The sequence below is a fragment of the Anser cygnoides genome, chromosome 2 (genome assembly GCF_040182565.1).
Source record: "Anser cygnoides isolate HZ-2024a breed goose chromosome 2, Taihu_goose_T2T_genome, whole genome shotgun sequence".
Taxonomy (NCBI): domain Eukaryota; kingdom Metazoa; phylum Chordata; class Aves; order Anseriformes; family Anatidae; genus Anser; species Anser cygnoides.
Window position 1 is genome coordinate 5,457,894 of NC_089874.1, and position 14,441 is coordinate 5,472,334.

General features: G+C 41.5%; 1 protein-coding gene and 1 long non-coding RNA gene across 6 annotated transcripts in view; one reads left to right on the forward strand and one right to left on the reverse strand.

The window, feature by feature from the left end:
- Window positions 1–482: 482 nt before the first annotated feature.
- Window positions 483–10,620, reverse strand: LOC106036841 (uncharacterized). Its single transcript, XR_001207692.3, has 3 exons — window positions 10,097–10,620; window positions 9,653–9,743; window positions 483–4,977 (listed from the first exon to the last, which is right to left on the reverse strand). It is a non-coding gene; the product is annotated as an uncharacterized lncRNA (long non-coding RNA).
- Window positions 10,621–10,841: 221 nt separating this feature from the next.
- The window catches only part of DLEC1 (DLEC1 cilia and flagella associated protein), a 39,209-nt gene continuing 35,609 nt past the window's right edge, over window positions 10,842–14,441 (forward strand). For 4 of the 5 annotated variants that reach the window (XR_010829039.1, XM_066991405.1, XM_066991407.1 and 1 more), the window contains exons 1-5: window positions 10,842–10,967; window positions 11,692–11,832; window positions 12,903–13,059; window positions 13,594–13,704; window positions 14,221–14,414. Coding sequence is in view for 4 of the 5 variants with exons in the window: in XM_066991405.1 (XP_066847506.1) it covers window positions 10,926–10,967; window positions 11,692–11,832; window positions 12,903–13,059; window positions 13,594–13,704; window positions 14,221–14,414 (645 nt within the window). In the remaining variant the exon portion in view is untranslated. Of the gene's footprint in view, window positions 10,968–11,172; window positions 11,374–11,691; window positions 11,833–12,902; window positions 13,060–13,593; window positions 13,705–14,220; window positions 14,415–14,441 lie in introns of those variants that run through there. The other variant, XM_066991406.1, reaches the window with a different exon arrangement.

Here is a 14,441-nt window from a genome sequence, read left to right on the forward strand (position 1 = left end):
TGCATTTAAGCCATTTATTGCAACAGTTACTCCCATTCACAAGAGCAGTATGTGTCCACAGGAAAACGAAGCTACAGATGCTGGGATGTGTTACGCTAAATCTGTTGCTGGCATAATCCCATACGAGTCCCATTAAAATTAATGAGGTGTTTCTGCTTGAGCAGAAAATTTGACTTTCTAAACTAGAAATATGCCTACCAGACTCTGTATAACTTAAGGTTTGGGAGGAGTTTCCCCCCATTTCTTACAAGTAAGCAGAACCAGCTCTAACCACCAAATAAAGCAATAAAATATTCAAAAGATTTGTCTATTACTCTGTTGGTCACAATTAAAGACTTGAAAGAGTTACTAGCTCAGCATAACTCACATTGATTTCAGACTAGAAAACGATGTGAATATGGAGGAAGAATGGAGATTATACATGAAATTTGGGGATAATAAACCTGGGTTTCTCTTAGTGTTTCCAAGCCACTCACTGTAACTCCAGGAATTTAAGGAGACACTTAAATAGACCTACGTCTGCACAATAGCACTAGGTATGATTTAGATGTGTCACTAATTTTGCCTTAAGGCTAATCTTGTGTTGAATTTTTTATTTTGTATTTCTTTAACTAATTTGTTTCAGTACAAGACAGATTTTTAAGTGTCTGAGGGTCACTTCTGTGCATTTCTGTGTTTTAACAAATCTATGTTTAAGTGAGCCCTCTAATGTTGAATTCCCAGACTTTAAATATTTTGATTCTGGGATAATGACAACATCTTTACTAGGGAGCTGTACAGAAAAGTATGTTTAGTCTTAAACACCTATTAGCAAGATTTTTTTTTTTGGAGAGGAGACCCCAGAGAATTTTTTAAGCTATCAAAACCTCATCTATTAACAGTGAATGGGAAGCTCAAAGAAAATGTCACGTATACATTTCATCATCTTCTCAGTTCAATGCATCAGTAAACAGTAAAAGTCAGCCACACAATACTAGAGAACTACGTATGTTTTCTAACTCTCTGAGTCAGTTAGTGAATCTGACCATTAATATGAAGTTAACGTTGCATGAATGAGAAACAATAACCTAAGTGGGGAACCTGGTAATGTGCTACACATACTGGTACGAAAAGGTTTCTTGGCATGACTATTGCTGTTAGGAAAAAAAGAACAGCAGGAGGCTGGCCCCAGGGTCCTGCCACTTTCATCCATTACTGGCTCCTTCAAACACATCACAGATTACAATTTACAACAGAGCTGGGACAGTGAGCTTCACAACCACTAATGTCCAGGTTACAAAGCACATTTCTAGCCTTAAAAGACCACAGTCGTGAGGCCAAGTCATCTGCTGCCAGGAATGCTTGACGCACATCTCTTCTTTCTTGCACCGTTGCCTCTCGACAACCAATAGCACCGGGGTATACAAGTTAGGTATGGAGGAGGGTTGATGATTAATGTTATAATTGTCCCTTTTAATATTCTTCAGCTGTCAGCTTAATACTCTGTAACTGGGATAATCACAATAATTAAATGCAATTGTCCATATCATTACCTAATTACAGCTTTTTTTCAGTGTAGCAAGTTTACATGAATTTTAAATGCATGGAAAATACGGAAAGTCTGAGTTACACCTACATTTTAGAAAATCCTGTTATGTAGAAGTTTAAACCTCACATGAGGATCTAGTGATTCCACAGTGTGCAACACTGGTAATCGGTGATGTTACAAGTGAGGCATTTCTACTTCTGGTCCCAAAGAGTTAAAACTAGAATTCCCACAAGCTCAGTGACATCAGACTTCCCTCCATCTCCATCTGAAAAATTCATGCAGAGTATGAAAATGTTCTTGAATATGAATTGCTAGTATCTCCTGAGCAGATGTTTACACAGAAGGTGTAAGAGGAATTCCTGTGTCTCCTGGAGTCCTAATGAATGGCCAACATGTTTGGTGTTAATTCGTAGCTAGCCTTGTTTCTTGAAAAGCCAGCAATAACTAGACAAGAAAGACACATACTGAAATCTTTTTTGGGGGGGGGAAAAAAAATCAGCCTAGGTTACAATTTATTACTAGATTAATTTTTAGATTAGCTTATTTCCCAAATGAATAAAAAGATGAACTTGTAAAATCCTATTGAGTTAATTCAAAAAGAGCATTCACACCTTCTAATTTAGCTGCTTTTTGTACCTAGTTTCAATTCATAACATGAAAGTTAGGAGCACAATTCAACAAACTGTCAGTGAAGAGAGAGAGAAGCCTTTGAAAAGGATGAAGAGGACCAAATTAAGATGCTGAAGGACCTCAAAACAGGCAGGGCAAACACCCTCCAGAGATGTAGCATTGTAAGCCTGAGATCACATGCTGTATCTTTATTATAAAGGGAATAATGAGCCTTTGCTTTATGTGCCAAGTAAAATTCAAATTTATATATACAGGTGGAACTGTTACATTCAAAAACGTGTACTTATCCTCCTCATAGAATCAAATGCAGCCACCGTCCTCTGGCTGGGGGTATTATTTGGATTTTTGGAAAAAAAAAAAAAAAAAAGAAAAAAAAAAACACCAGGAGGATAACAGGATGCATAAAGACCTACAAAAGCTGCCCATTGAGGAAGTATTTTTTTTTTTTTTTGATTTTTGGTGCCTCCTCCTCAGTTCTGCAAGCCTGGTGTAGCCAAAGCAAAGAGGCTGAGTGACTCATTTCCTTCCTGCTCCTGCTGCAGGGCACCCAAATCAGAAAAGCATTTAAACAGCCTCGCATCCCCTCCAATTGTAGGAGACCTAGTTTGTGCAACTGCATGCAGACGTGCCTTTGGGAACAATACAAGGAAGCTAAAACACAGAGCTATCAGATTGCTATTAATATATCCCAGTGAGATCCCAGCTCAGAGCTTGTGGTCTGTTTGAGAGCTGGAGAAGAAATCCTGAAGCTTGGTCTGGGTCTTGCCTTTGGGTTCGTAGCACCTGAGGCACCTCCCTAAGCTTAGCTTCAGGGCTTCCCTCATCCACCTAGTTCAAATAAAGCTATGCCTATGCCCACCGTGTGATCCTTTAATCCCGAAAACTTCACCCTCTCCAGCCTCTCTGGCAACTCGACTGGTGGAGCAGAAGGTGAGAATTCCCACGGACGTTGATTTTTCTGCAGTAACTGTACTCATAGCTGACACATTCCTGCTTGTATCTGTGGTGGATCTCCTTTCTGTTTAGATCAAAGGTAAAACGGGTTGCTCAGCCAAAGCAGGAGACAACCCAACAAACCAGCTTTGGCTGCTTATTGAACTGTTTCACTTAAAAGTGTTGCAATGGTGGTGTCTCAGCACAAGAACATGCCAGCTGGACATGACAAGGCACGTTCTCATTGTTTCACATCATATAGCCTTCAACCCCGATGAGGGGTGCAGACCTGCCGCTTTTAATTGCAAGGTGCCAGCTGCAGCCCAGGTTAAAATGAGCTTTTGAAGGGTTTTGCTCACTTTCTAATGCATCAGGGATAATTCTGGCCTGAACTTTGGACATACAAGGCTGTATATTTTTAAAGCAATGCGCAATTAAAGAAAAATCACCTTTCCTGCTGAATATCAAAAACACCAAAAATGATACTCTCACTGTTACTGATACTCTCAGGGTGCTTCTGTGCTCCTTGAAATTTATGATTTTAAAAGCAGTATTTGGGTGCCTAAAAACTGAAGTCTTAGTGTCATTTCGGGTGCAGTGGGATGTCCCATCTGCTCCAGAAGGTTGTCAATCCCCAACAGATGTTGTGTCAATGTCTGCCACTCCCTGGCAAGTGTATTATGTATCCTTGGGCATCTTACATGACAGGCACCTAAATGTAGACAATTGTAGGTAACACTGTCCTAGAAGTAAAAGCTTCCCTTGGACCTTTCCTTGCCTAGAACAGTAAGGAAGATCCCATGTTAGAAATAAGCCTTGAAATGTTAAGAGCTCATATAACTAGCTCCTAGAATAGTTTGCCTAGAGATATTTTATAATGGAAATGCAAGTACTAAGTTTGACAGACAAGTTATTAGGTGCAGTTTACAGCAGGGCATAAAGGGGAGACCAGCAGTCATTCCAGGAGCACCCTACTCGGGCAATTTCTTGCCCTTGTCTTAGTGCCATAGTTGAAGGCCAGTTAGATGGCAGTAACTGAAGGTAAATGGAAACAAGCCTTGCTTGCCTCATGATTTCCTGGGTGCAGTTAAGAATGGTACTGAATCTGTCCTGCTAGCCTGGGCAGAAATGAAGATGCTAAATTTGTAGGCAGGGAACATTCTTCTGGCTGGTGAATCCAGCTGTCTTCACGTTTTCTTTGACTGCAAGGCTCTCTTGGAAAAGTGTATGCAAGCCCGCTGATTCGGATGGGCTGGTCCTGTCTTTCCCTACCAGCAAAAATGAGATAACATCTCGGGAAAGTGAGGTGCTGACACAGCTGTAGATGTTTCTTATGACAGTCTCTACATGCCCACAGGACACCACCACTTCTCACAGTCCCACTGGGATGCATTCTTCTTCTTTCCTACCGTGTTCGCCTGACCATACTCCAGCAGACGCTATTTCCAGTGAGATTCTTCCCAGTCTGCCGGAGCCAAGACACAGTTTGGAGCTAACCTGGGCAGCAAGAATAGAAAATGAAGCCAGAAATCCAAGCCTCTTCCTTTGCATTTCCACCGCCAGGGCCAGATTGCAGCAGCCGTGACCCGTCAGGCTGTTCCTATCGAAGACAGCAGTCACTGAGCTCTCTCCACAGCATGGCCTATGTCCTCTGCTTGCACTCCAATTCTTTGCAGCAGGAGACATTGTGTTGCCTATGACCAATTTACTTACATCCCATCCAACCCTTGTCAGGGTTCTGGAGATAGCTCTGGTGGTCCCATATTGTGAATGGTTGTCCCAAAGTGAACGGCTGCCTTGAGATGATCTCTTCAGACTAAGACATGATGTTCTTGTTCAGGCCTAACTCGGCAGGCCTTCTGGGTCATTTGTGTGTGCCCGAGTCCCTGAGGATAAAGGCATATGAATGCATTTAAGCCTACATCATTCACCACCCCAAAACACCACAAGCCAGGAAAGATACAGTTTGAGGTTTGGCCTAAATTAGTAGGTTTCAGGGAGGTGAAAATAACTCAATGCAAAGGTAAAATTTAAAAAGCACTTCTCCTGAGTTTCACTTAGAAATTTCCTTCTCACCTGGCCTGACATCCCTATAAGCTTCATTGCTGGTGCTCTCGAGTGCCTGCTTCTAGCCCCTAACGTGTCTACCAAGAAGGAACACTGGATTCAACAGTTTATGCTAAATGTGAGCTGTTTGAATCTGAGCCTGCCAGGATTTACATCTACTTCAAAAACGTTTTGCTTATACTCTTATTAAAGCAGAACCAAGAGCTAAGGACAAATTCAGATGAAAAATCCTAACTGTAGGGGTGTTTGGGTTTCTTTTAATTCTGAATTAGGCAGCAGATCCTCATTACACCTTGCTGTATTGGAGGTGTATGGTGGGTCTTTTTCATCTTCTGCTCCAAATATGCGGACCTCATCCCATTGTTTACCAGGGCAGGGTCTTGCTCAGCACATTTTCAAATTACAGATGTCTAGAGTACAGACAGGCATGGAGGAATAATTTGTATTTTTCTCTTTAATTAATTCACCCAATGCACAAACCAAAGAAGCAGAGGAACATCTGCAAAGGCATCGTGTCTGAAAGCTTGCTAGCAGGAGGCTAAGAAAAATCTTACCAGGTAAAGGTAAGACAAATGTTTTCAAATTACTTGTGCAAAAAATTTCAAGACAAGGAGGGAAAGCTTGGTAAGGGATCAAGACACTGGGACAGCAAGAGACACGTCCAAGCCATGGTTTTCTAAGAGCCATGGCTTGACTGAATGAGCCTGGCCAGATGAGTCACAAAGGGGTAAAAAGTAGTGCTGTGATCTCACACAGGTGCTCCGAAGGGTAGGGAGAAGAATAGAAGGAACAGACATAAATGTTCTCCTCTTCCAAGGTTTCTTTGCATCTATAGAAATCCTGGCTGATGGAAAGGATTTTCAGGAAGGAAAAGGAGAATCTTCAAAAGAAAATCAAGCCCAGAAGGGAACCAAAGGAAGAAAGAAACACATTTCGTACTAATAAATGTCAACCAGTGGGTTATTCTCAGGAGTGTAAATTAGCTGTTGTGGAGTTCTGCCGTGCCATATTAGATCAGTTCCAGGACAGAAGAGGCTCACACAAAGCTAGCTCATGTATGTCTGTGCAATTCCAGAATCTGCAGTGTAGTTATGGGGTGCAGACATATCCCTAGGATGTTCCTGAAGGGTGGAAGAATGCTATTAAGCATCAGTTGAATCTTGTTGTAACTGAAAAGTCTTTAAGATCTGACAGATCAACTCTGGTCCATCTCCATGTAGATGATGTGCCAAGAAACTGATTAATTTATCAGTCCTAGCAATGAGAAGATCCTTTTAATGACCACACAAAAAAAGCCTTCCTTTGAGGAGCAAAGGCACATTTGGAACCAGAAGCCAGAATTTGGGTGGTAAATTTATCTATTAGCTTTCATAGACTCTTTGCAAATAATCAACGGGCCCCAGCTATTCATGGAGCACAGAATGAAGCCCACTAGTTTTAACAAAACACATTACTGGGTAAACTTTTTGGGGTTAAATGTAATAATTTGTGACAAAAAAAAGGTCACACTGTAGTCAAGTGATTCTCTCTGAGCCCAGGGACCTGTGAATGTGGAATATGAGCCCCTTGTTCTGCTCTGCTTGAGAGTCCAGTGTCACCCCAGCGCTGCACACTCCAGCTGGATCCCTGCACAGAGGCGTAGCCCATTTCCAGCTTAATTAGAGAGTGATGTATCTGCCCAGACACTGTCAGAAAGGAATGACTGACTCCTTTGTGTATGCGTTTTCCACATGCTTCTCCTACATGTTGGGTGTGTCTGGTTTGTAAAACCCCATGTGGCTTGAGTGAAATTACAGCGTAAGTATTCCGGCAGAAGGATAGCAATAGCCACAGACATGTGTTAGTAAAGGACAGACTTGTAGATACATGAGAGAGGTGTGGGAAACAGAGAAAAGCTGAAAGTCGAGAAAGGTGTAAACAGAAAGCAAGTGAAAGGGCTGACTCACGTCGGGAGACAGCCACAAAATAACATCACACAAGATGTTACGGGAGAAAATTATGGAAAGAATATCCAGGTGGAACTGCCAGCCACAGGTTATTTCAAACTGCCTGAAAGAGAATCGGAGATAAGCTAAGTATGGCCAGCAAGGCAAGACCTGTAAGAAATGGATGGTCTTTAAACTAACTAGGACATCAGAAGAAGAACAAACAAACAAACAAAAACCCAGCTTCGACAGGACAAGGAAGCAGTGCAATGAAAGAAGCCAGCTTTCAGAAGCTGAGCGGTTTGGCATTTTTCACCTGAAACTGAAAGGTTATTTTTACATCCTCCACGTCTGCAAGATTTACTTGGTTTTTAAAGTCAGACTGTTGGTGCTGGTTTTAGTTCACCTTCAAGATACGCATGGTAACATGCAAAGAAGACCTGCATTCCAGTGATACCTGTTTGGAGGCATTTGGCTCTGCAATAATTATGGGATAATATATAGCTGTAATACATAGTTTTGCCAGTGTAGAGAATAAACACACAATTACCCAATACAAATATGCCAGATTGAGACAGAAGTATTTTTACCTTCTCAGTACTGAACGGAGATTAAGTACAGTATTTTTAAAGGCTTTCTTGGATACATGGAAACCTTAACAAGACCACTGGAGGGCAGCAATGTCAAAGTGAATCATTCATCAGAGTACTTTAGGAACTGTTTCATGAAGACCCCAAACCCAAGGATACCTTAATAAAAGAAAAGAAATAATTGGAAATCTTTTTTTTGTTGTTGTTACCCAGATGACAGTATGCAAAATGGGGCAATTCTTCCCGTGCAAAAGATAGTACTGCAATATCATTTCTCATACTTTCCCATATCTAAAAAATTCCACTTGCAGCCTGTATGACTTGTCTTGTTTTCAGAAAATCCTAAAAACATCCAAACAGTTGAACTTTTAAGGGTCCTGGTGGAATAACAAGAATATGTGGGGACCACCTGGGGACTTTGAACAAAATAAATATAAAAAAGCAATATGATCGTGACAAGACAACAAGACTACTTTTAAGGGTGGAATAATCCAGTACTTATGGTTCCTCGAAGATCTATGACTTAGGCTCTGTCTACCTTAGAAAGAAGTTTGGTGCAAAAGAGGCAGAACCACAGTGCAAAAAAAAGTTGGTGCTCAGGAGATGATATCCACTCTGTATCTGTTTGCGGATGTTTTACTTAAGATTAGCTTTAGCCTGGCCCTGTAGATTAAGCACTCATTAGCTGATAAGCACATGAGGTGAACACCTGGAGAATTTAGTTTCAGATTAGTTTCCTGTTAGAGAAATGCCATTGTGCTCCACACTGCATGCAGAAGCATATAAACCAGAAGTTTTCTGGTGGACAAAAGTCTCAACGTGAGCCGGCAGCGTGCACTTGCAGCCCAGAAGGCCAACTGCATCCTGGGCTGCATCAAAAGATGTGTGACCAGTAGGTTGAGGGAGGTGATTGTCCTCCTCTGCTCTGCCCTCGTGAGGTCCCATCTGGAGTACTGTGTCCAAGTTTGGGGCCCCTAGCACAAGAAGGATGTGGAGCTGTTAGAGTGAGTCCAGAGGAGGGCTACAAAGATGATCAGAGGGCTGGAGCACCTCTGCTATATAGAAAGGCTGAGAGAGCTGGGGATGTTCAGCCTGGAGAACAGAAGGCTCCAAGGAGACCTCATTGCAACTTTCCAGTACTTAAAGGGGTCTTATAAAAAAGATGGAGAAGGACTATTTAGTCAGGGAGATAATGCTAGGACAAAGAGGAATGGTCTTAAACTAAAAGAGGATAGATTTAGACTAGATATTAGGAGGAAATTCTTCACTGTAAGGGTAGCAAGGCACTGGAACAGGTTGCCCAGAGAAGCTGTGGATGCCCCATCCCTGGAGGTGTTCAAGGCCAGGCTGGATGTGGCCTTGGCCAATCTGATCTAGTGGGTGGCATCCCTGCCCATGGCAGGGGGGTTGGAGTTAGATGATCTTTAAAGTCCCAACCCAAGCTATTCTAGGATTCTCTGATATGAAATGGGTCCCTTGGGAGTCTCTTCTAAAACATTAACATTACATCCAAACTTACATGATACAGTGGGAAAACACTAAATAAAATGTCTGGTAGAAGTCATGCATGGCAGTCAGAGAAAGTGTTTATATTTGAACAAGTCACATCTGTAAATGTAGCCTAAAGTTTCTGTTTGATTATGCCTTTAACATTTCCTACAAGCACAAGTCTCTCTTCAGCCTTTGGAAGTTAAGTATATTATAATGGTGATAAAGAGAATGATATAAATGCAATTTTTTATTAATTTTTAAAGTTTTCATATGGAAATGTAAATACATATGTGAATTAAGCAGCTTTACAACAGGAACAGTGGCATTTATTTCTCAATGTTATATGAATAAGTGATGACAGCTTAAAAACAGAGATCTAATAAAAAATGCACCAGTATCATATAGGAAATTACTATGTATAGCTCTGGACCAGACTGTAGGAACTCCCTTCTGATCTTGCATTTGACTACTGGGCAGACAGATCTCACCTTCACTTCCAGATTCCACGGTGTATTTCTGGACTGCAGATGGAAAAAAGCATCCAGTTTCAAAAGTGAGATGATCTGCTTGGCGATTTTACTGAAAGACAGTAAAGATGAAAGTACAGAAAGCTTTTTCCACAGTCAGTTTTCATGCACATGTATATACTATTTTAAACAAAAACATCTGCTTTACTGCCACTGCTCTGAGGCTTTCTGCAAGGCTAGGAATGAATTCTTTAAAAAATGCTGGATTTTATTAACATTCCAGCTAGCAAACAGATGTTACAATTAATTGTAATAGCACATGACAAGAAAACTTGGAATTCTGTTATGGAAACATGTCAAAACGTGGATCCTCCAACCTACTTTTAAAGGCAAGCACACACCTACGTGCCTTCACAGCCACCAGAAACAAAGATGTGAACCTTTTCTATGTGAAAACACACGTACCTGGTCTTACCATTGTCAGATGACAACATTTTTTCTGACTTTCCTTAACCTTTGGAACAGGATATCGCAGACTTGCTGAGCTTTCCCTTGGGAAAGTTTCTGTTTTCACAGGGAAACTAAAAACACAACATTCCTCAGAGTCTAATTTGATGTCGTATTCCAATGGTGAAATGCAGATTGTGTTGAAGTGACGATCTACAGCTTGTGACACTAACCGTGTAGTCACAAACCCATGTGTCCCATGCCTACAAACACCATTTTGGGGCTTGCAGCCGATGCTTCTTCCTTATCTGCTCATGGAGAAGAAGGGTTGGAAAACTGTAATTATTTTTTGCGATGGTTATTTCCTGTGGAGTGCCATCAGAGGGCAGTAACACACAAGCATACTGCCTATCCCTCTCTCCATGTCCAAACCCTGCAAACCCCCTTAGCAGGAGCTACCCGGATAGTGAGGGAGAAGCCCCATGACCCACCAGCTGGCTCCTTCCCTCTCAGCAAGATGCAGGGAGAAAGAAGAAAAAAAAAAATAAAAGTAAGCAGGCAAGACAAACACTAAAAGCTATGCAAGGATGGTTTCTAAGGAAAATATCACCCACTCCAGCAGCTGTTGTTAGCAACCGGCGTACACAGCCGCGGCGCTATAGCAGGTCGAGAGGGAAGATTGATAGTTTTTTGGGTTGATAATGAACTACACAGCTTTTCTCCCCTCACAGCCCAGCCTCAGGGACAAAGCCTGCCTCTTTGGGCGGCTGGGGAAGCTCTAGGAAAAGGAAAGGCTTTGCCTCATTTCCTCGGCTGCGAAACTAGGGGTTTGTACCACAGCCTGCTGATGGTGGAGGGGCCGTGCAAAAAGCTCATATCAACTCAGAAGGTTCAAATCAACATTTTGTTTCTATTTTATTGTTGTTGTTGTTATTATTATTAATGTATACCACTTCGTTGCTTTAAAAGAGGGCAGAAACTACCCATTCTGTCAGGGCAGAAGGACTGTAAGTGTGCCTCACAGAGGCACCGGGTGCCGCCCTCAACCAGCCGCTCCTGTTACCGTGACAATTTACAGAAACAGAGCTGCTGTGGCGGCAGGAATGGCGGTGTGTGAGGGGTGAGGAAGAGCTGGGGCTCGGTTAACCCCTGGTATTGGGGCTCCATTCCTCCCCGTGGGCTGGGCCTGGCCCTTGCCCTCTGCCAGGTCGTTGGGCAACTGGCGGCCGGAGGCTGAGGGCAGCCAGGGGGACCCCGGCGCCATGGCTGGGTGCAGCTTCCCCAACCGCTCACAGGTAAGGTAACGGGGCATACAACCCTTTCTTACATCCCCCCCCTTTCTTCAGACATTTTTCACCACTTTTCCTCCTCCCTCCTTCAATCCCGGTCAGTTGAACGCGTGCACTGGAGCTCGGTGGTGCGGTATGAAATCCCTAAAGCTCCACTGCCCGTGAGGGAATAAGTGTGTGTGTGTCTACACGAGGTTCTGCAGGCCTATGTAATTACTTAATCACTGCAGCATGTTGTCTTTCATAACCCCTGTCTCGCTCCCAGGATATTCTCTGTTCCTTTCTCAGGCCTTGAGCGTTAATCTCCTCGTTTCCTTTCTTCAGGACATCTCCCACCTGTTGGCCAGCACCTTTAAGGACCTGTACACTGGAGATGTTATAGGGGCAGACATAGAGGCAAACTGGATCAAGTCCCAAGGAGGAGAGGATGTTTATCATGAGGCTTTCACAGAGGAGCTACAGAAGGTACAAGTAAAAACCAAGGCAGAGTTTGGAGCTCTATTTGGGTTTCATTGTTACTTCTTTATTTCTAGGTCTTCCATAAAATAAAAGAAGGCAAATATGAATGTGTAAGCAAATAGATGCATCAGTGGACACAGTGTGGTCCGAGTAATAAATATGAATACTATTTCCTGACACTGGCTGCTTGGTTGAGATTTGTTTCACCTGAAAGTGCATGTCTCTTACTTGTATGTTACATCTAAACTAATCAACCAAGGCTCTCTGTATCCTCAGAAAAAGAGAGAAATAGGCAGCTTTTAGGGAGCACAGTCTGATCCATTTTAGGTACCTACTTTGATACAGGGTGGAATTTTACCTGTTTTCCATTGACAGTGGAAGGATCCTAGAATGAGAAGGCAGGAGAAATCATCTATTTTTAGCTGAATGCATCCTGCCCTTTCTAATAAAAACAAGCAAAAAAAAAAAAGGCCAAATGGTTAAGCCTTGTGACATGATAGGCTACAGGTGTTGTGAAACCAATGATTCTCAGTTTTATTTGGTATTCATCTTGTATGTCCTTGTGCTTCCACTATTATTCTTTCTTTATAAACTTCTTTGAGGCTGGTCCTTTCTTTCTGAGATGTGCTTATAAAGCATTTACCACACTGAGCAGTGATCCGAAATACCTAGGGAGAAGTAAATTATCACTGCTGGCATGTACTGGGGACCTTCCTAATAATTAGGAGGGAACATTCACTTTAAACTTAATCCTACACTTTTAGGCAAACTGTGTTTCAGTAGCTAGTGTCCCACAGAAGGTAAAAGAGACATTTCTCTCCTCCTGAGAGGGCGTCGTCATCCTTCACACATTCTTGTTGATATATGGATAGCTGGATAGTGCTTCTCACCCAGCACAAGTTAAATGATGGAAATGAAGGTGTTTTAGCAAGCCAATTTATTGATGTAAATTAATGATGTTTTATTAAGCTCTCTATTTACCTCTCATAGGCAAATAGAAACCATTTATCTGTAAGGAGATATTTAATAATTTGTGGCAGTTTAAACTACAGTCACTTCATCCTTGCCTATGACAGCTTGTAGCAGAGTATAATTGCCGACTGACAGAAGCTGATAGAGTAGAAGAGAACATCATTCAAGCCCAGGCTCGAGCAAGAGCTGAAGAAGAAAGGGCCCTAAATGTGCTGAAGGTGGATGCTGGGGAAGAATTCCACAAAATGGGATTACCACCAGGTGAGAATTCAGGAAACCCTGTACTGGGTCTCTCCCCAGTATGTGCCTATAGTACTGGGAGACTAACACAATGTTGGTCTGAATCACTGGTAGGTCTGACACTAGATTCAGTGAACTTTTAGTTTGGCTTTACATCAACAGAGCAACTTTGATAGATTTTGTGCAGACCTTCAAGAATGGTAACATCTGCTTAACGCTGAAAGAAACAAAACAACCAAGTCGTTTTCAAGGTATTAGACTTGCTATTAATTGCTTTCCCACCTAGCTTTGTAACAAACATACGCACTTTGCTATGTAACAGCAACTAACAAAGATCAGATGTTTCTCTGATGACTGCATAGTTGAGTTTGAACTGAATTTAAAATTGTGGAGATACGTGTCCACATCCTGGGATTAAAATACCAGACAGTTTATCTATCCAAAAATATTACCTGACAGTGATGGGTTAAAAAGAGAACATAACTTTGAGTTGATCAAGATCATTGTATCTTAAGCTTTTGCACTTATCTTTGGTTTTCTGTTTTACTGTTGTAGTGGCATCCTCTTTTAGGTGGATTGTGGATAATGAACTTCTTAGAAAAAATCATTTAACCTGCCCTGATGATTACATCACTGATAAATTACCTGTTACTAGAGCACCAAAAGGTAACTTTTACAGCAGACAATAATTTAGACTTTTTAGAACAGTAACATTTAATCACAAATTCCACGATTTAGATTGTTTATCAATTGTAATACAAAGGAAAGCCAAAAATCTAAAATCTTGGAGTTTCCTCTAAGGTGGCAATTTCATTGTCCAAGTATAAGAGCATGGGGCTGGATGGTACATCTTTTTTATGTGGATTTTCTGGCTATCATAGGTCCATCATATAGATTTTTTTGTAAATCAAACAGGACATTCTAAGTCACACTCATAGGATTAATACAGCTTTCTGACAGTAATATAACTTTCTACATAGCTTGTTTAACTAATACTTATAAAGGTTTTGTTATTACTTTGCTTCATTTTTGCAAAATAAACTATAAATATAAATGAAATTCTAGAGGATTTAAAGTATGTTTTTTACCATTGATGAGACTAAAACAAGTTCTTATGCTTAGAATAAATGCTTTTAACTCATGTTTTTCTATCACAGAATTATATTTTTCTTTGAATTACAGGGAAACCAGAACCTGGCTACATCAAGGAGACATTTAGTTTTAAACAGCGAATTTCTTCAGACTTGCAGGACCAAATGACTGCACGAATTGCACACCTCCAGAAAATATCTGGTAGCCTGTCAAATGTGTCTTTACCCACATTAACTCTACCTTCAACTCCAGACTCTAGCCACCAGACCAAAAAGACAAGTAAGGTAAGTTTTACAGATTCGTTGATTTTT